At 45.1% G+C, this 18,822-nt stretch overlaps 6 protein-coding genes across 6 annotated transcripts; 3 read left to right on the top strand and 3 right to left on the bottom strand.

Annotated features, from left to right (window-relative positions):
• Positions 1 to 76: 76 nt before the first annotated feature.
• On the bottom strand, positions 77 to 2,163 carry N7479_002484 (Major facilitator superfamily domain general substrate transporter; the record flags this gene model as incomplete). The annotated part of the gene is made up of 9 exons (XM_057250181.1): positions 77 to 118; positions 172 to 229; positions 285 to 495; positions 547 to 705; positions 769 to 1,427; positions 1,482 to 1,739; positions 1,802 to 1,854; positions 1,922 to 2,002; positions 2,050 to 2,163. 9 exons carry the CDS (start codon positions 2,161 to 2,163, stop codon positions 77 to 79), a joined length of 1,635 nt encoding a protein of 544 aa, XP_057114613.1.
• A 1,032-nt stretch (positions 2,164 to 3,195) lies between these two features.
• N7479_002485 (Amino acid transporter transmembrane) lies at positions 3,196 to 4,818 on the bottom strand (the record flags this gene model as incomplete). The annotated part of the gene is made up of 6 exons (XM_057250182.1): positions 3,196 to 3,285; positions 3,335 to 4,032; positions 4,082 to 4,413; positions 4,471 to 4,543; positions 4,604 to 4,617; positions 4,682 to 4,818. The coding sequence occupies 6 exons, from the start codon at positions 4,816 to 4,818 to the stop codon at positions 3,196 to 3,198; spliced, it is 1,344 nt and encodes a 447-aa protein (XP_057114614.1).
• A 3,433-nt stretch (positions 4,819 to 8,251) lies between these two features.
• On the top strand, positions 8,252 to 10,090 carry N7479_002486 (uncharacterized protein; the record flags this gene model as incomplete). The annotated part of the gene is made up of 8 exons (XM_057250183.1): positions 8,252 to 8,510; positions 8,562 to 8,650; positions 8,703 to 9,057; positions 9,109 to 9,373; positions 9,431 to 9,518; positions 9,579 to 9,693; positions 9,744 to 9,773; positions 9,834 to 10,090. The coding sequence occupies 8 exons, from the start codon at positions 8,252 to 8,254 to the stop codon at positions 10,088 to 10,090; spliced, it is 1,458 nt and encodes a 485-aa protein (XP_057114615.1).
• Positions 10,091 to 10,814: 724 nt separating this feature from the next.
• Positions 10,815 to 12,559, top strand: N7479_002487 (uncharacterized protein; the record flags this gene model as incomplete). Its single annotated transcript, XM_057250184.1, has 4 exons — positions 10,815 to 11,069; positions 11,124 to 11,245; positions 11,307 to 11,878; positions 11,931 to 12,559. The coding sequence occupies 4 exons, from the start codon at positions 10,815 to 10,817 to the stop codon at positions 12,557 to 12,559; spliced, it is 1,578 nt and encodes a 525-aa protein (XP_057114616.1).
• A 1,629-nt stretch (positions 12,560 to 14,188) lies between these two features.
• Positions 14,189 to 15,812, top strand: N7479_002488 (Glycoside hydrolase family 29; the record flags this gene model as incomplete). The annotated part of the gene is made up of 4 exons (XM_057250185.1): positions 14,189 to 14,842; positions 14,910 to 15,039; positions 15,101 to 15,146; positions 15,206 to 15,812. 4 exons carry the CDS (start codon positions 14,189 to 14,191, stop codon positions 15,810 to 15,812), a joined length of 1,437 nt encoding a protein of 478 aa, XP_057114617.1.
• Positions 15,813 to 16,339: 527 nt separating this feature from the next.
• Positions 16,340 to 17,724, bottom strand: N7479_002489 (uncharacterized protein; the record flags this gene model as incomplete). Its single annotated transcript, XM_057250186.1, has 2 exons — positions 16,340 to 17,395; positions 17,452 to 17,724. 2 exons carry the CDS (start codon positions 17,722 to 17,724, stop codon positions 16,340 to 16,342), a joined length of 1,329 nt encoding a protein of 442 aa, XP_057114618.1.
• Between the last annotated feature and the right edge of the window lie 1,098 nt (positions 17,725 to 18,822).

Consider the following 18,822-nt stretch of genomic DNA (forward strand, 5'->3'; position numbering starts at 1 on the left):
ATTACTAAATATTGTTCCTTTATAAGGTTGTCCGATGGTCTCTTCTCCCAAAATCTGTGAAGAATATCCATATGTCTCACGCACCCCCTGCAGCGGGTGAGACATTACATCGTTTATGCTGTATATGTCAATTAGTAGGAGAATGTCAAACCGGGACCCTGTTTCACTTACCGACATAAAAATAGAGCATACTAGACTTGCAGCAGCGGCCGCAGACACGCACATGAAGCTTTTCCCGAGTGGTTAACGTGCTGTTTGCCAGAGACCGAAGACTTAACACCTACATATTCTGCCATGAAGACACAATCACAGCAAGCGCCTGCTCACGCAACTTCTCGGAGATTGATTCAAGTAACTTGCTGCTAGTTCCAGAGACAATCTGCCTAACCTGAGATTGTGGGTAATCAGGGAGTAGAGCGAACAGGCCATTCGAGGCAGTATTGACGAATACAGCACCGCTAATAGACAAGCCAAACGTCAAGCCGCATAGTTGGGCTGAAAAATCTGCGTTAGCTAGTGATTCGGTAGAGGAATAAAGATACAAACCCAGTAACATGAGAGTCAGCCCATTGGATTCCTCTCCGGGCTGCACAACGGCTTGGATAACCGCGAAAGCAGCCTGGGTGTACGCCCCAGCCCCAAGACCCAGCACAATTTGGAGACCATATAGAACGCCCGAAGGTGTGTCAATATTGATAATAGTAGCTGTTAGTGGGGGTAAATGTTAGCATATGATGAAAGAAAACGTGCACTCCACGTATGACTCACACATTAAAACAGCCGGGATGAAGGCTATTAGGCTACCGCCCAGATACCAAGGCTTATAGTAACCGAAATGAGACATCATAGCACCGCTAGCTTGGGTAGTGGGGATTAGCAGGAAGATAAATGGGAGTAAACGGACCGCGGATCTGATCGCGTCGTCTCCTTGGGTGAACTGAAAATAGATAGGGATGTAATAGACACTGGTGTAGGACACAGCACCCACTGCCGCACAAGATATAAATAGAAGGACTGGCTCTTTCTGGGCAAAAAGGTGAATTGGTAAAATGCGTGTCTCGACCGAGGTGGCGATGCTGAAGCCCTGTTGTAGGCCGAATAGAACCAACAGGACACCGGAGACAACAAACAGTGCAATTATCTGGCCACTATTCCATAGGTAAAGGGTTCCACCAAAATTGATGGCCATAACCAAAGTTGTAAATGACCCAACGCTGAGTATGGTCCCCACCCAGTCGAAGCTGGCTAGTTTCCGCCATCGTGATGTCCCGGGTAGCGGGTCGTTGGACGGAATGACAAAAAGATAGGTTGGAAGTAAGATAGCCCCAAACAACAGATTGATATAGAATGCCCAGCGCCAGGTATACAGCTCAAAGGCACCGCCGACAACAGGACCCAGCACAGTCCCCAGACCCCAGACTAAGCCACTGGAATCAAAATTCAGTACATGACGACTCTGTTCTGGAAAATAATAGATTCACCTCAAGCTTAGATATTTTGGCCGCTCTTGGCTGGTGGTGTTCATGGAAATCAGAGCAAGCAGCCCGAAATACATGCCATTTCCGCCTGCCCCAGCGAAGACCCGGCCGATGATTTCGGCGTCCATCGTTGGTGCCCCACCACAAAGCGCAGAGGCTGCCATAAATATAATGGTGGATATAATAAATACCCATTTCGAATCGAAGATTGAGTACAGCTTCCCAATCGGAAGTACCATTGACATTCCTCCAATCATGAACCTGTGTTGAGTGAAGCTTGTCAGCGGTGAAACTGGTAGCTAGTGTTGTCATTTAATCCGTACCCCACCGATAGCCATGGCAAATCCTCAACCGAGTTGAAATGGTTGACAATTTTCTTTTCGAACATAAAAGCTGCTATTAGTATGCGGTTCTCGGCTGAGGGGAGAGGGCGATGCGCCTACCGGAGCGATGTTGGCAACGATCGTATTGTCTAGAGAGTAGACGAATATTGCAGTCAAGGTGCTAGCAAGAAATATGAACCACTAATGCAGTCAGGCATTTGCTTCCCTAAAAGTGAGTATAAACGAACCTTGAAGCCAGTGATATGCCGCTTTTCCTCTAGCTCCTGCGACAGATCACTTAGAGCGATCTTTTCAGCATCCTGGAGGACTTCTGGCTGTAACGACATAGATACTGTAGCCATGATAAATTAAACCGATTGCGTTTGTAAGAATAAGCTCAAGGGGAAGCGATATTGCTAATATATTGAATATATACTGTATAACATCGGATATTGTAGACCTTCAAGAGGTCAATTTGTCAACTCGGGGAAATTTCCCCGAGACTATGAAAATGCAGCGCGGTATAGTCTTTCTAAGTGGACAGGAATATGAATTCGGAGATTAACATTCTACAAAAGTTACCGACGCTCTAACGGAGACTTTTATGTGCGGCAGATCTACCGGCCGACTCCAGATAAAGTCTCCGCCTCATTTTTACCTATGCATATAGGTACTAGTATTAATCGAAGTACCGAAATCTATAGAGTCTGTCATATATGATTATATCCATACCACTGAAGGTTTCCTTGGATCGAACTCATCCCCAATACCATGGATATCTATCATCATTATGTATATTGATTTGCCCGCATCACACAGCTATAAAAGCTAGCTGACCTTCAATAACATTACAATAGTGAAGATAGAAAGGGCCACAATGATACCAAGTCCAATACACGGTCTATCCCCCATCCGGGGGTTGGGCTGGATAGGACCAATGCAAACGAGTTCAATGCGAATTCTTGATATGTACCTTTTCTATAGAACCACCCTAAAAACGGTACTCGACGTCGAAATTCCTTCGAAATAATGCTACTCAATCACAATGTAACAGAGATAGAAGGAAATTAATTTAGCCCCAGAAGATATGGTGTTGAGAACGACTACCTGCACACTCCCGCTAAGCTACTTCTGGTATGTCTTCCGCTGGCCGCAGTTCTCAACCCGCTTGTCGTAATTGTTGAGATGGAGCCTTAGGGTTTAGGCCACCGCATAGATGTTGCTTGCTTGCTTTCAGAGATAGTTTCTTCATCCACACATTATGGCTGTAGCTGCAGGCTTGATATCATTGAATTTATGGAAATTTGTCTCAAAAGTAAATGTACATTCTAAATCGATAGTAGCTATATAATCTATAAGGATATTCTATAAAGACCAAGACGCAAAAGAATCGTTTAGGCGTTGGATGCGCAAGAGAAAGGTTTTTGTGCAGACTGCGCATTAATCCGAATGCTGGTTCCTGTGGCCCAAAGACCCATTCCGCACTAATTCGTTAGTATCAAATAATCATGAGTCAAAAAGTAGGGTACTTACAATCAAGCAACACAGGCCAACAAGAAAGACGTTGAGTGCAGTTAAAGCCATCTTTCGCTTGCTTGAAAGGTATTGCCCGCGGTTCATCTTCAACCAAAAGAGGCCCTCCAGACCGAACGAAAACCAGCTGCAGAATGCCGCGGCAATCATGTTGAGCAGGTCGTTGAACACAGGGATCGCATTTGCGATCAACCATGCGATAACCCACATAAGGAAAGTGATCAGCACCCAACTGCCATACGAGCGGACAGACCTCTCGCTCATCATATTGGTGCCACGGAACATCCGCACGTAAATGCACTTTGCACCGACGTGGCAAATGACCACCCCGGCAATGACAATTGTGCCAATGGAGATTCCAAATGCAACCTTCGAAACGACTTCACTTGCACTCAGCAGGGCGGGGCTGAGGACATTCGGCCCGGCGTATCGGTAAATCACGAGGGCAGTAACGAGATACAGCGATGTGTCAGTTGCTTGGAAGGCAATCAAGGCCTTGGGGTAGTCATGTGGATCTTCCATCTCCGACTGGAAGCTGAAAAATGACATATGGCCGGAATAAGCAAGAACAATGTTGAGAGTAGCAGAGAAGCCATTCATCAGACTTGGGTGGGTAATAGCATATGCTCTGGGATCGGGCATTTCAATGCCAACAGCGATCATCGTGATCATCACGGCCGTAAAGATTGATAGGGATGCTAGTAGATGTTAGTTTAATTTCAACAGCAGAACAGAGTACTGTCATACAGATAATGCCCAGGTAGGAAACTTCCTCCATGCGCCTTGAGAGGGTCAGGATAAAGCAGAGGATGGCTCCCACCATAGAGAAAATGATAGTACAAGCACCGTGATCAGTGAGAGTGTTCATCATGATCGAGAATGTCAAGATATGAGCGCCCATAAGGAAAATAAAGCAGATAACCTGGGCAACTCCCACGATCTCACGACCCCAAGAGCCAAATAGGATATCTGCAGCGTCTGACATGTTGTGGACCTGAGGGTAGCGCAATTTGAATTGGCCAACAACATATCCAGTGTAGGTCGTCAAAGCTCCGATCCCAACAATAATGATACAGCCACTACTAGGATCAGCACGAGTTCACAATAAATGTAAGAGAAATTCTCATTAGACGTACGGAACCAAACCCAAGACTGCCATCGAAGACGGGAGAGAGAGAACTCCCAACGAGACAGACTGAGCAATCATCACTATTGCCTGCTTAGCTGCAGTTCTTGATTTAATTTAGCCCAATAATAGGGTATACGCACAAATTGCACAGTTCCTAAACGCAAACTTGATTAGTTTTCTGCATTAGTCTAATGCGAATCCTGCAAGTGTAGACTTACCACCACTTCATACTCCTGTACTGCACTCCACCAACCTCTTCACCGGCAAATGGGTCTTGTGACTTCTCTGTATCCATGACTTTCTCCATGTCTTTCTCCATGTCTTTCTCCATGTCGTTCTCCATATCTCTTTCCATGTTGGTATTGTCGAAAAGTTGGTTGCAAGTTGACGTTGACTCATCGAGTATCGACGATCGCCTTCTGAAAAATCTCTGATTGCCATGGCCCCACTATTTCCCTGTCTGGCGAAGAGAACTACCAGGCAGGCAAAGTGAAGCAATGTTAGAAAGATGTAGAAAGCCGAGATTTTGAGCGGATCACTCGGAATATTTGGAACTGAGATAGTATTTTTATCAACTGATTCTTTACCCATACTGGTAGAGGGAGGAGAGTCTCTATAGGCATTCTTTAGCCCTGTGGCTGGATCACATTGAAAGGCATAAAAAAACACCCCCAGATTCATGGATTCTTCTTCCCCGCATTAGGTGGAGTGTATCAGGAACGGATACGACTCTAATTTCTATGAAAATTTTTTGTTGACGTCTTCGAAGGATCACGGAACAGGAACTCCTGTTCCGTTCCTATTCCGGACCCACTCTTCGTCACCCACGCTGAAGTTTTTTTTTACCGCAAAATTCGGAAAACAATTGATAAGCAGCCCTGACGCTATTAGTGTTTTTCTTCATAAATGCTGTACATTAATAAATAGACATGAGATCGTTCAATTCCAGCTTTCGTTGCAGTGGGTGATGTTCAAAGCAAATCACTTTAACGTCAAATCTGCCGATCTCCCGGAAGCGGATATCTCATTCCGTGTTCCGTTTGGTTTAGCGAGCAAATATCGAAAAATAAACAACCGCCGACCGGGGGAAAAGATATAGAAATCAAATATGAATAACGAGGACCAAAAATTAAGCAGAAAAGGAGACCTCAGGTTTGATTTGGTTGGGGAGAGGAAGGAAAAGTTTACAAGGAGCAGAGCAGTGCCTTCCAATTATGTGAGTTTTTGACTCAAAGGCCATCTGCCCGTAAGACTTCCAACTTTGGAAGGTTGGAAGGTGCATCCTCCTGAACCTCCAAGGTCATATCATTTGACCGTGGATGTTTTAGTCTCGGCTGATCTGCAGGTACTTGTGTACCCCCGTGGATATAGTCGAGTCCAAAGGTTATATGTAATTGTGCCCAGGTGGCGCTGTATCACTCGAAATCCGTGCTGTGCAGACGGGTCGCGCCAAAGCTTGTCAATGTGGTACTGGTTTGACTTCCTGCGAGAGTATGAGAGATTTTCACCTGCATGAAATGAAGTGATCAAGCTCTGACCATGGAGACCCCTGTCCCTCGTCTTATAGAGAAAGTGAGTAAATCCCCTAGATTTGGCCAATTAGATGGGCACTGAAGCTGCGATGGTAGAGCAGCATATCTCCAAGTAAACCAAGGTTATGGAAGCGACACTGCTCCCGCCTTCACAATTGGGTCTCAGTTCTCAAGGGATGACACTCCTGGGGGGCTAGCGGATGGTTTTGTTAGAATCATTTTGATATTCAGTTTCTCCTTCAAACGAAAAAATTGTCTCTAATCCAAGGTAGACTTTTGCAGAAACAAAATGTAAAGTACATAATAGGTTCGCTATGCAAAGCAAACTACCTAGTAATTACCCGTGGACACATCTACAGCGCTTACTTAGTGAGCGAACTTATTCTCAAAAGGGGAAAGTAGTAAAATAAGCTCAAATCTTTGAAGTATATGGAGAACACATACGTGCGTATCTACATATGTATATTATGTATACCTATATCCATGGATGTTATCCCAACATCTGAAGGTTTGATATATTCTGCATACCGGCCCTCGAGGAAAATCTTAACTCCCAATTGTGGCGGATTTGACATTTGGTGAATGGAAACCGAGAAGTAGTTCTAGTATATTTTGAGAGAGTTGAAAGTCAAATATTCTGTCTTTTAATTGGTAAATGGACTCGATGGGGGTTAAATAAGGCATAGTAGCAATCCTGCGTAAGACGTCATTGGCAACATATAATGGGCATCCATCCCCCCCTTCTTTCTCCCAAATTTTCTTCCTCCAACCATCCTGCCTAGCTACATATGTATCCAACATACTTATCATTGCTACCTATGTATTTTATCATGACCATTTTACGACTTGATGATGCTTGATGATGTTCGGTGATGCTTGGTGATGCTTGGTGATGCGAAAATCCTTTCACTGAGTTTGAGGAGGAAAGCAAGGCACTTATTGCCTTGAGCTGGAGAAAGCTGGTGGCTGCGAAACCTAGTGAGAATCTGCTAGACGTGTGTCTGCAGTGAATTTCGACGTGCAGCGATCCCGACCCCAACCAAGAATCTGCTAGACGTGTGTCTGTAGTGACAACAAACTCGAGCCGATGCGATACAGAAAACTGGTGGCCACGAAATCCACTGAGAACCTGCTAGACGTGTGTCTGCAGTGAACCTCGACTCGCAGCGACTCCGACCCCGACCCCGATCTCAATTAAGATTCTGCTAGATGTGTATCTGCAGTGACAACAGATTTATAACAATCTCGACAACGAATCGACCTGTCTTCATAGAAGACCGGGGTCTCCTGGGGTAGCAGAGAGCGCCCCAGGGGATCCAACAGCCGCGAGCTTGGACCTCTACGTGGTGCTGTTGACTAGTAGCCTTTTGGTGAAGCCAACGCAAGCTCAATTTATTCATTTCCTCTTTTTACTTTAGATCCTCGCAGTATCCTGTATCTTCTAGAATAATCATTCCCGGAGTAGATAGGCGGGACTAAATATCATCATATGGGATGAATACATATGACCTGTCAAGTAATTGATAATTGACACAAGGCTTAGCTCAAAACCAAGACAAAACTATCTATCGGTATGTATATATCATTACTAACACATCTTCCATGTCTTCCATCCACGATGAACTTATGGCGACTGTAAGAGGAAATACCATATAAAATGCAGATATGAAGGATATTGCACGATGATCTAGATACTATCCCCTAGATTGGACGACTTGATCCGAAACAAAATACCATTCAACCGTGCGCTAATCCCCAGTACTTACAAAGATTCCCATACAATAGATGGAGAATCATCCTCCGGTGCCCGTTAGCCTCTTCAGTGGATCCAATGAATTATCGGCACCATTGGAGCTTTCATTGCCTTCTTGTGGGGGAGGTATTGCGGGGATGCTTGGCATTTGGGGGGCGTTTTCCTCTCCGGCAACGATTCTTTGTATCCATGGATATATAACATTGGGATGATATTATGCATAAGATAACTAACATGGATAGATTGAACTGACTGACTTCTGGATACTTGGGTAGCTGACAGGCACAAAAAAGGGGTATAATAATACCATAAGGGGGAATGTTGAAAAAATCAAACAATGATTCATGCCAAGATGAAGAAAATAAGGTCTTTTTTTTGTTTCTTTTACCCCGCAATGTCGGTACAATAGAGGCCGACAATTATGTAGACGATGCTATAAATTAACTGCAATTTGAAGAATTTACATAAGTCCTGGCATCTTCAATTGGGAGGACACAATCAAGATGCGACTGTTATCAGCTTGTCTGGCTACCCTCTTAGCTGTCTCGGCGAAAAGCAAATACATTGTACCCGGAGGCAGATGGCGCGACACAGATGGGAACTTCATTAATGCACATGGTGCCGGTATCACCTTCGACCAGAGGTCCGGGCGCTTCTGGTGGTTTGGCGAATATAAGACCGAAGAAGAGCCAGAAGGCGGAGGCGTCTCTGTTTATAGCTCAGAGGATCTGAGTACCTGGAAATTCGGGGGACTGGCCCTAGGTAAATTTCCATAGCTGCGCTCGAGATAGGTCGATATTCTAACATGTACAGCTCCAATCAAGGGACACCCATATATCGCCCCTGGCGGCGTGATTCAACGGCCGAAAGTGGCCTACAGCCCCGATACTGATGATTATCATGTATGTATGGGGACTTCTATCAATCTTTTACACCCCGAAGCTAATTGGATAGATGTGGTGGCATGCAGACAACTCCACCTACGGGCTCCTTCTCCAAGGCCACGCGGTGTCCTCCGCGATCGGCGGGCCGTACACTTTCGTTGACGCAATAGCCCCGCTTGGAAACTGGTCCCAGGATTTTGGATTGTTTACCGACTACAAGGACGGTCGATCTTACGCTCTCTACTCGAATGGAGATAGTAAAGATGGACGAGATGTGTACCTATCAAGTATGAACAATAATCTCACGGCACTCGAAAAGGTCGTTTATCGATTCCCAAAATTTGATCTTGAGGCACCTACTATCATGCAGACAGAGAAGAGCTACTGGGCACTTATGAGCCATAAGACGGGATATAGGCCAAACAGTGAGAGGCTCAACTTAACATCGTGTATAGATTGGTTGACTAACTTTTTAGACGTGGTTGCATTTCGAGCCGACTCACTGAGCGGTCCTTGGTCACAGCCCTTTATTGTGGCGCCATTAAATACGCGAACTTTTAACTCGCAGTCTGGATACACGCTCAGGATTGAGGGGAAAAAAAAGACAACATACCTATATATTGGAGATCAATGGGACTCCAATTCTGTCTGGGATAGTCGTTATATATGGTTACCAATTCAGACTGATGAGTCTAAGAAGACTCTAGAGTTAGAGTGGCACGATGTTTATGATCTTGACGTGTACGTATGCTGGCTTTGCTTTTATTATGGCAGGCGTCTATACTAACTGAATACTAGGAAAAATGGGGACTGGAAACCTATCAAGGGAAAACCATACACCGCAAAAAAGGCAAAGACGAACGGTGATGCATATAAGCAGGAGGCTGTGAGTATAGTTTCATTATTTCAGACACAAAAGCGATATCTGGCTAATATATATCAAAAGAACTTTGCAACCGACGGTGTTATTCTCACTGGAATATACGGAAATGACAGCACAGTTACGTTCGAAAATATTGAGGGATCTGGAAAACCCCAATGGGTGTCATTCTACTATCAAAGTATGTTTAAAATTTGAATTCTCCCTACGCAAGACTAACTTGATTATTAGATATTGATGATTTGGGTTTTGGCGACCAACGTAAGTACACTTCCGCTTATTTTCTAGAATCGATATTCTAATACGTTCTACGTTTCATAGCTGGCGGTACCCCGGACAGGATTGGCGGCGCATGGCAGCTGCGTCGGATTAGCAGCGTGGTGGTCAACGGAGACCCTTTGAGCTTACAAACTCTATACCAACGAGATACACACAAAGGTGTTATTCTCTCCACTCCGCTGCAGTTGACACTAAACAAGGGGAACAAGAACACCATTACGGTCGGGGGACTATATAATGGGTTTGACTACAAGGGTGCTGATTTGGATCGGATAGTTGTGTATCCTACGGAGAGGTAGTATTGGAGAGAGCTACGATAGAAAATGAGCAGGAAAAATAATTAGCAATATCCATGGCTTCCAAGTTCACCGTTTCAGGACAAATTTCATCAGATCTCTAGAGCCCAAGCTCAGCTGACCTGTAATCCGAGTTTAGCAGGGCTCCTGAATTCTGCTTTTAAAGCCATCTGTCGAACTAGGAATATGACCGGACCTAGACAAGAATTGAAGTTTTTGTTAGTCAAATGGAATTATAACTAGTGTATTACAGCAAGTGCCTACTGCTTTAGCAAAATATCTAGTTTTATTTTCTCTTAGCTTTATCGATCGGGCTTGCTTGATAGCGCGTTCCATAGCAAGAGCATTCCATGTTCCATTTTGTGGGGTTGGGGAATTTCCGGGGAATTGCCTGGAGGTTTGACTTGTTTGAAACCATCCAAACTTGCGCTTACGTCCTGTTTGAAGCGCATTAAGTCGGCCAATCACAGCCACTCGATGACATTCATCTATCTCAACAGTCGAGGCATTGCAATACACGTTCTTCAATGCCGTATCTTGATTGGTGATTTTGACTTTATCTAGTATCCACGAGTGAGTCTTGGAGCTTACTAACCCCCTTGGCATTGTCCACAGGTATTTAGAAGGTTCGGTGAACAACTTGGAAGATTTTAAAGCAGTATATCTTGCAACATATAACTAACTGCATGATCAAAACATCTGTTTGAAAGTTCGAACTGAAAATAGCATGTCATTGCTTTCACCTCTTTCGCAATGCCTCTCTTCCCTCGCCAATCTGAATCGCAAATGGGGCAGCCACAGGGGTTTGGGGCAAATTAGGGGAACAGAAAAGCCTCTATCAGAGCGCTTGTTGGATGTATTTCTGCGTACATGGGACCTGGGTTTCACATCTTTCGGAGGACCGCCAGTACACTTCCAGATTCTACATGCCAGGTTCGTAGAAGGACAGGGCGCCAAGGAAAAATGGGTGGATGAGCAGACTGTACGATTCTCCTGGTGGTATCCATGCCATAAGACCTACTAATGAACCTCGCAGTATCAGGAACTCTTTGCTATTTGTCAAGCCCTTCCGGGTCCCGGTAGCACAAAGATGATTTTCTGTCTCGCCTTATTACATGCCGGATTTATTCCTGCCCTGCTTGTGTTTTTTATTTGGAGGTAATTTATACTTTTGCAATACAAAATTTGCCATATTTTGATCTGCAGCTAACGGTGTCAGTCTTCCTGGCGCAATTGGAATGTATGCCCTCTCACTTGGTGTGCAAAACATGAATGAAACTCTTCCAAACCCCGTCTACCCCCTACTTTCCGGCCTAAACGCCGCCACAGTAGGTGTTGTTGCGCTTGCGGCCGTACAGTTGGCCGAAAAAGCTATTCGCGACAAACTATCCCGCATTCTTGTGATTTTTGGTGCATGTGCTGGTCTCTGTTACAATGCACTATGGTATTTCCCCGTGCTGATGATGATTGGTGGTTTACTCACAAGCATCTGGGATGGATGGCTATATCAACAATTTCTGAGGGCAAGAATCGCGTGGAAAAATAGACGTGTTGCTCCACATGAACTGGAAGCGACAAACAGGGACCTTACAGGCATGGATCATATAACCCTGGAAGAGAATACACGGCAAATGAGCGAGACGATGCGACCAAGGAGAACAGATCATAGAATTGAAGGGCTACCACATAATAGAGTCGATAACACAAGTCCAACGCAGCGCGCCGAAAATCCTTCACAAGAGCACATTATTCGGATTCGAGTCGGAGTTTTGGTTATGGGTCTCTTTTTCGGTATGCACCCCTACCTAACAAATTTTCCGAAAGTCAGTACTAACATAGTCAGCTTCCTTCATCGGGATTCTTGTTGCCAGAGGCCAACTCGCTGCACCTCCACTGGTCCTCGACCTCTTTGCCAATATGTACCTTGCTGGTACAGTTATCTTTGGTGGAGGTCCTGTTGTTATCCCTCTTCTACGCTCCTATGTCGTCGATCCCGGGTGGGTCTCCAGTAGAGACTTCCTGATCGGCCTTGCCATCATCCAAGCTTTTCCCGGTCCTAACTTCAACTTCGCTGTCTTCTTGGGGGCCCTAGTACTGCAGGGTTCAGGCTTCCCAACCATCCTTGGTGCATTTCTCGGCGGCTTCGGCATCTTCTTTCCGGGGATTACCCTGGCCGTTGTATTCCAAAGCTTCTGGCGTGTCTTGCGGAAGAGGAAGTATGTCGTTGACTTTCTGAGGGGAGTGAATGCCACTGCAGTTGGGCTAGTATTTACAGCGGTATATCGCTTGTGGGAGATTGGATATTTGACCCCTGAAAGAAACGACGGACAGAGTCTGGGCAAGGAACCATGGTGGGTGGTTGTTGCGGCGGTAACATATGCAGGGAATGCATGGTTCAGTGTGCCCCCAGCCTTAGCGATCATTATGGGTGCCGTTTTAGGGTTATACTGGTTTGGAGCTGTGGGGCGATAGCATCGTCTGGTAGCCATCGCTGTTCATTCTACAGCGCGACAAATCAATTTTTAAATAAATTTAAATTGGTGCCGTCAGTCAAACATGTACATTAATCGAGATGGCTGTTTTATTTTGGAAAAGGTGTAAGATCGGATTGAACTCTGAGGAAAATTTAAGCATTATATTTCAATGTTTGATTGAGCAAGTACGTCAGAATATGGTGTTTTTCGCCTCTGAGAACATCTCTTCGGCATAGGGATATGAGCTTGAGGTGAAGATTGCCAAGTGAGGTCGAGTCATCTTTCAACACCTCATTTCATTGGAATATAGCGACAGTCACATAAATTGGGCCCAGCGGTCCTAGTGTTTCCGTTTACAAGGTTACAAGTTTTTAAAAATGTGAGAGCGAGCAAGGCTATAATACATGCCTAAAGAGGACCTTGAAAAAAAAATCTTTCGCTATAATAGCCAACTGGCAAATTTGGTCAGTGAAACCGAAAGCACGCCTAGTCAGAAAAATACCAAGGTTCCTATTGATGAACGTATATTCTATGTCTCTAGAAGGAGGAGAAGCAAGAATAAAAACAGTTAATCAACTACTTGCTGATAAACCACCTACTGTTATAAAGTACCGTATATGCTTCGGTCATACTCCCCCTTCTCATCTCCGCTCACGCGATGCTAAAGCAGCACCCACCCGACTACTGGCCGCACTCAACCCACACGTCGGTGAGTGAGTAGTTAGGTGGGTGACCACCAACGGATCTTTATTGTTATTGGTTACATGCTACTCCGTACATGCTACATACTATATATTCGTTTTTTTATTTTTGTTCTCTTCATCATCCTGTCACATACTAATAGAACTAGATATTTAGTTGGTGTTGTCTCTAAAAACCCAATATTCATATTGGCTCCTGATTGAATATGATCTAACCTCTAATTATTGTTCAATTCCCTTGTGCCATAAGAGGGTGAAGACACTAATAGACGTAAGAGCTCCGGAAAAGCCGACCAATTCCAAAACGGTAGACCGACCACACTCAAGAGGATCGGCGGCATATAATAGCTTAGTTTAATCTACAAATAGTACATTTAGATTTCTAGCCAGTGTGACGTTACAGCTTGTATATAGTTACCCCGCATTACATATATCCTTTGATACGTGATTCACTTCAAGAGGTAACGAGGGTAACATATTCAAGTGAAAGGTTTCAGCATAGATTTCCTTGCATATTTGCGCTAAAATAGGAATGGCAGGCTAATCTACCTAAGGAAAGATCACCGGCAAAAAGCCACAGAAAAGATAAGTTCTACGCAATGAAGATACCATATCTATTTTCCCATTGGTGAGTAAGGGCGCCCCTCCTTGAATGGCACGAGGATGCAACTGAAGAGTGCAGCTACAAGGTTCATACAGATGACGTGATTGAATTGGTTTCATGAGATAGTTTCTTCCCCGCTCTGAATTTTGTTCTTTATACTACCGTAGGAATATGTTTGTTATGTTACATCACTAAGAGCTTCCAGGGCTCACATATAATGCGAGTAATAGTGCCAGCTATAGACTCAATAGAATATTAGATCTTGAATCGAGCACGCTTCATGCTACTAGATTTAAACAGCCACTGATCACCTTGTTAAGTCATGAGATTCATTACCAATATATTATTGACCAGCATATGCGTGGCAACGGGCGCGTTGGCGAGCTCCTACGAGCCCAAGTTCCGCATTTCTCCGATTGATGGCTCGAAGATTGCACTGCCAACAAAGGAGCAATTGGCTTTCCAAGATAGAGAAATTGGAGTCCTCATCCATTATGAGATAGCAACCTATCTCGACATTGATGGTTGCAACAATGTCCCCGATCTTGTTCCTGACATATCACTGTTCGACCCGACCTTCATCAACACCGATGGGTGGATGGACTCAGCTGCTGCCCTAGGCGCAAAATATGCTACCCTTGTTGCTAAGCATAACTGCGGATTTGCGATATGGCCAAGTGAAGTGACTTTCCAAGACCGAGAAAACCAGACCGTCCCATACAATTACACGATCGCCCAGTCACCGGTTCATGGCCAGAATATCGTTCAGAGTTTTGTGGACTCGGCCAAAAAGTATAACATTGGGCCTGGGTTCTACTATAGTGTTGTTGTCAATAATTATCTGAATGTGCAGGATTCAGATGTTCGTGCCGGCACTTGGGCTCCTGGTCAAGTTAATATCACGAACGGTACATACGACCAAATTGTCTATGACCAATTGACTGAATTGTGGAAGGGCTATGGAAGCTTAACTGAGGTATGAATGAGCTATTCGCAATGGCAGGCTTTCCAATGCTAATTATATCACTACTCCAATCCTCAAGATTTGGTTTGATGGAGGTTACAGCAGCTCACAGAAAGATCAAATTGAGAGCCTGCTACAGGAAACTCAGCCGCAAGCAGTTATTTTCAATGGATGTGACACGGATGGAACCTGCGTATCGGCTAATCCAAGTAAGTTTTACATATATTTGCTCGAATTCCCCTCGGAAATGGGGTTCTCACACTATTATAGTTCGATGGATCGGAACGGAACTCGGGGAAGCCCCAGAGGAAAACTGGTCCAGGCATGCAAGCCTGATCTTTTGTGGTATATTGAAAATGAAATTGACTCTTACAGTGGTCTGACGAATGATGGCGGAGATCCTACGAGCCCGTATTTCTGCCCAGCTGAATGCGACACCACCTTGCAGACCGATGACCGCTGGTTCTTTGGGGTTGATCAACCATTAAGATCTATTGAAGAAATGATCGACGTCTACCACAAAACCGTTGGCCGAAACTGTCTTCTCGAGTTAGATCTCTCCCCCGATCGAAGCGGAGGTATCCCAAAGGAACATGCAGCCCTTTACAAGGAACTAGGTGATTTCATCAGCTCATGTTATAGTAAGCCTATTGTAGGCAATGCAACACACTCTTCCGATGAAAAGGGCGAGTATATGATCAAGCTCGACAAACCCACCGATATTGACCGTATTGTGTTGATGGAGGATCAATCGAACGGCCAAGTGATTCGTTCTTATCAGGTATATGCAAAGATCGCCGATAGTCAGGACGTCAGTGATATCACGGATACGCCGTTCAAACTTGTTTCAAATGGAACAAGTATAGGCCATAAAAAGATTGATATCTTTGATAATACCGTTTCGGTGACAGAGGTTTTAGTCAAGACCACATATGTGGATACTCCGAAATGGAGATCTGTCTCGCTCCATCTCTGTGAATAATTGGCCAAGAATGACACTCCAACCGAGGCGACGGAAGTTGATCTGTTGTGCCAACTGAGCGAGAGTAGAAGAAGGAAAAACTGTCCGATATTCAAACTATGTAGGAGCAGGGTATTTATACTGTATCTAACAAAAAACTGCTCACTGTTCAAGCAATGTAACTATAGGAGATGCGAGCATCCAAGATTGTTCAAATCAGTTGAGAATTATTATTTGACTCACTAAGTAGATGTAGTTATTTCCATGGTAGCAGTGTCTTGGACTAACTTGTTCGCCTCATTCATGTGAGACCCGATGTGCCATGGTATTGCTCATCGTCTCTGTTGCAATGGTCCAGATTGTTGGGGGGTTTCTTGTTTAATAATAGATCTGGCTGAATTTCATTTTTCAAGACAGTTCAAAACTGTATTCTGCAACATATACACAGACCTTTATATATTAGTGGCTGTCAAAAATTCCACCAATATTCATCAGGTTCGTAGGGTCCCAAGAGTAGAAGAGTAGGGTAGAAGAATAGGGCGGCAGAGTTACAGCCACTTCATACGCCTCGCAATATAACTTCCACCACCCACAACGCCTGTAACGCCTGTGAAAACAATCAAGGATCCATATCCACTTCCATATCCATACCCGGCGTTTCCCTCCCATGGCATCCCCTTAAGAAGAGCCTCACTAAGGGGCCCGGAAACCAAATTTCCAACTCCTCTTCCAGCCGCAAGGCACGCAAAGACCATGCTAGATTCAGCAGAGGGCTGCTTGCGAACTACATCGCGCATAATACCAGGCCAAGTACTGGTGTATGAGCCCGCGAAGAGACCGTATACAACCGCGAAGATGAATAAAGGAGGAAGGGACATGGAGAAGCCCCAAATGAGGAATATTCCAATCGAGGATCCGACAGTAGAAACGAGGATGCAAAGCGTCACGTCAAATTTGTCGATGATGGCGCCCATAAGCACACAGCCAACGACAGAGGCCAAGTTGAAGAGGATAAGAGTCAATGCTTGGAGGGAGGTCGAGGCGCCAATCATGCCTGCGTAAGTAGGAAGGTAGATAGATGGCAAGAAAAACCCAAGGGCCTCAACGGTATTGCAGAACTCGAAGAGAGCAAAGGTGGACGTAAATATGAACCGGAGGTTTGGGGGTGGTGGACTGGATTGGGTATCTGCGACTGGCACGCGTGGCTTGACGAAGTAGACCAGCGGTGCGGTAAGGATGAACAAAACAACTGCAAACCCACGCAAGGTAATCCGAAATCCGTACCTGCCCAGGAGCTGTTCCATGACGATAGGAAGGACGACACCACCGATTCCGGTACCGGCCCACATAACGCCGAAGGCAAGGCCCTTTCGTCGATCGAACCACTCTTCCATTAAGAGAATGCATGGGGCGTATGCAATACTGCCGCCGAGCGCATAGAAGATTCCTTGAGTTACGATGAGGTGGTTGGTGCTTGTGGCAAGAGAGCTCAGGCCAAGAGCGGCACACATTAGTAGCACACCTAGGCCACAGCCGAAGCGTTGGTATTTGGGCCATTGTCTGTACGCGGCGAAGACAAGAGGAAGGTCTAGATACATTATTCCCTAAAATCTATAGATAAGCTCGGGTTGGGTTGAAACATATAGTATTCGATTTTTACCATAGCACAGGTTCCGATGACGGCGATATTACCGGAATCCTTGAATTGGGGGATATCGCTGTAATAGGCTTGGAAAACACCGTAAGTGAATGCAAATCCCCAGACAAGTGCCTCCATAACGAAGCACGCAGCGAGGAACAGCCAGGCATTAACTCCGCCATCCATTGGCGATAGTTGCGTGTTATAGTGAACACGCGACACATTGGTATTGTCAATCGCCCCATCTAGCGGAGTCAGAGCCCCCTTTTCAGCCTGTGAGCCTGTTACTTCCATTCTGAGAGCCAGAGTCGACGACAACCAAAGTAAGAAAGGGAAATATTGCCCTAGAAGTTGAAACAGAAGTGTGCAAAGGCTAGCAATTTTAATATGAATCGGAGTTAAATAAAGCCATGTGGGGAAATCATCCGCAGGGCGTGGAAAGCATCTGTCATCGTATCAGTGCGGCCAATCAGTGTTAGCTGACAAGGGGCCAATTTGACGAGAGGTGTCTGCGACGCAGTAACTTGGAACATATCCGTGACTTCCAGGCTACATAGATATCTTTGGGGTTACTTTACCTTATCCATACATCCCTTCCATTGATGATGAAGGTGTATAAATAATATCCCGTATTAAATCCAAAGCTGGCCCGGGAATACTACCAGGTACTCAGGTGGGCATTTCCAAGATTTGTAAGTAATCTCAGATTTACCCAAGGAGCTAAGCCATTTTGCGGATATCCAACCATTTTTGGTTTCCGACACTGGGCTTGCCCCCGAAAGCCATTCAATAACCGGTGTCTAGGTGCTTCATATCATCATCGTCAATTATGCTACCCCTAATTCAGAGCTTGTGATCACTAAAGTATTGAACGCCCCGTCTGCGCGCGTCACACTTTACAATGTATATAGAGAAGCAGCAGTGAGAACCCTGACTTTACACCGGACTCCGTTCAACAACATTGTTTTGAAGAATCAATGAATGTAGATTGTCTATCTGAAAAGGCACAAGGCATCGCCCTAGGTTCACAGGACCTGCTAGCATACGGGGTAGCCTCGACGAGAGGAAGAGTGGATAAAAGAAGTGTGAGTGGAGGTGAGCTTACACAGTCACTCCGCAAAAGTCTCCGCCTGGGAAGGGCCTAAATGCCTGAATGGGGTCGGTGCCTGAATTATGCCCAGTTTTAGACTGGTAGAAATTAAAATACCTGAATTACTATGACAGAGCCCTTAGTGAGCAAAGTCCTCAAGTTCTTGGGGTGAATGATTTATCTGAAAATAGGCAGGAAAATGAAGCTTTTCATATGGTATAACACTGTGTATCACTAGATTTTAGGGTGGTTCTAGGCCTCGAAGCTAGTATTACCACCATACAAATCATCCACTCTATCGG

Source organism: Penicillium vulpinum, assembly GCF_028829585.1.
Source record: "Penicillium vulpinum strain IBT 29486 chromosome Unknown utg000001l_segment0_segment0, whole genome shotgun sequence".
NCBI classification, from domain to species: Eukaryota; Fungi; Ascomycota; class Eurotiomycetes; order Eurotiales; family Aspergillaceae; genus Penicillium; species Penicillium vulpinum.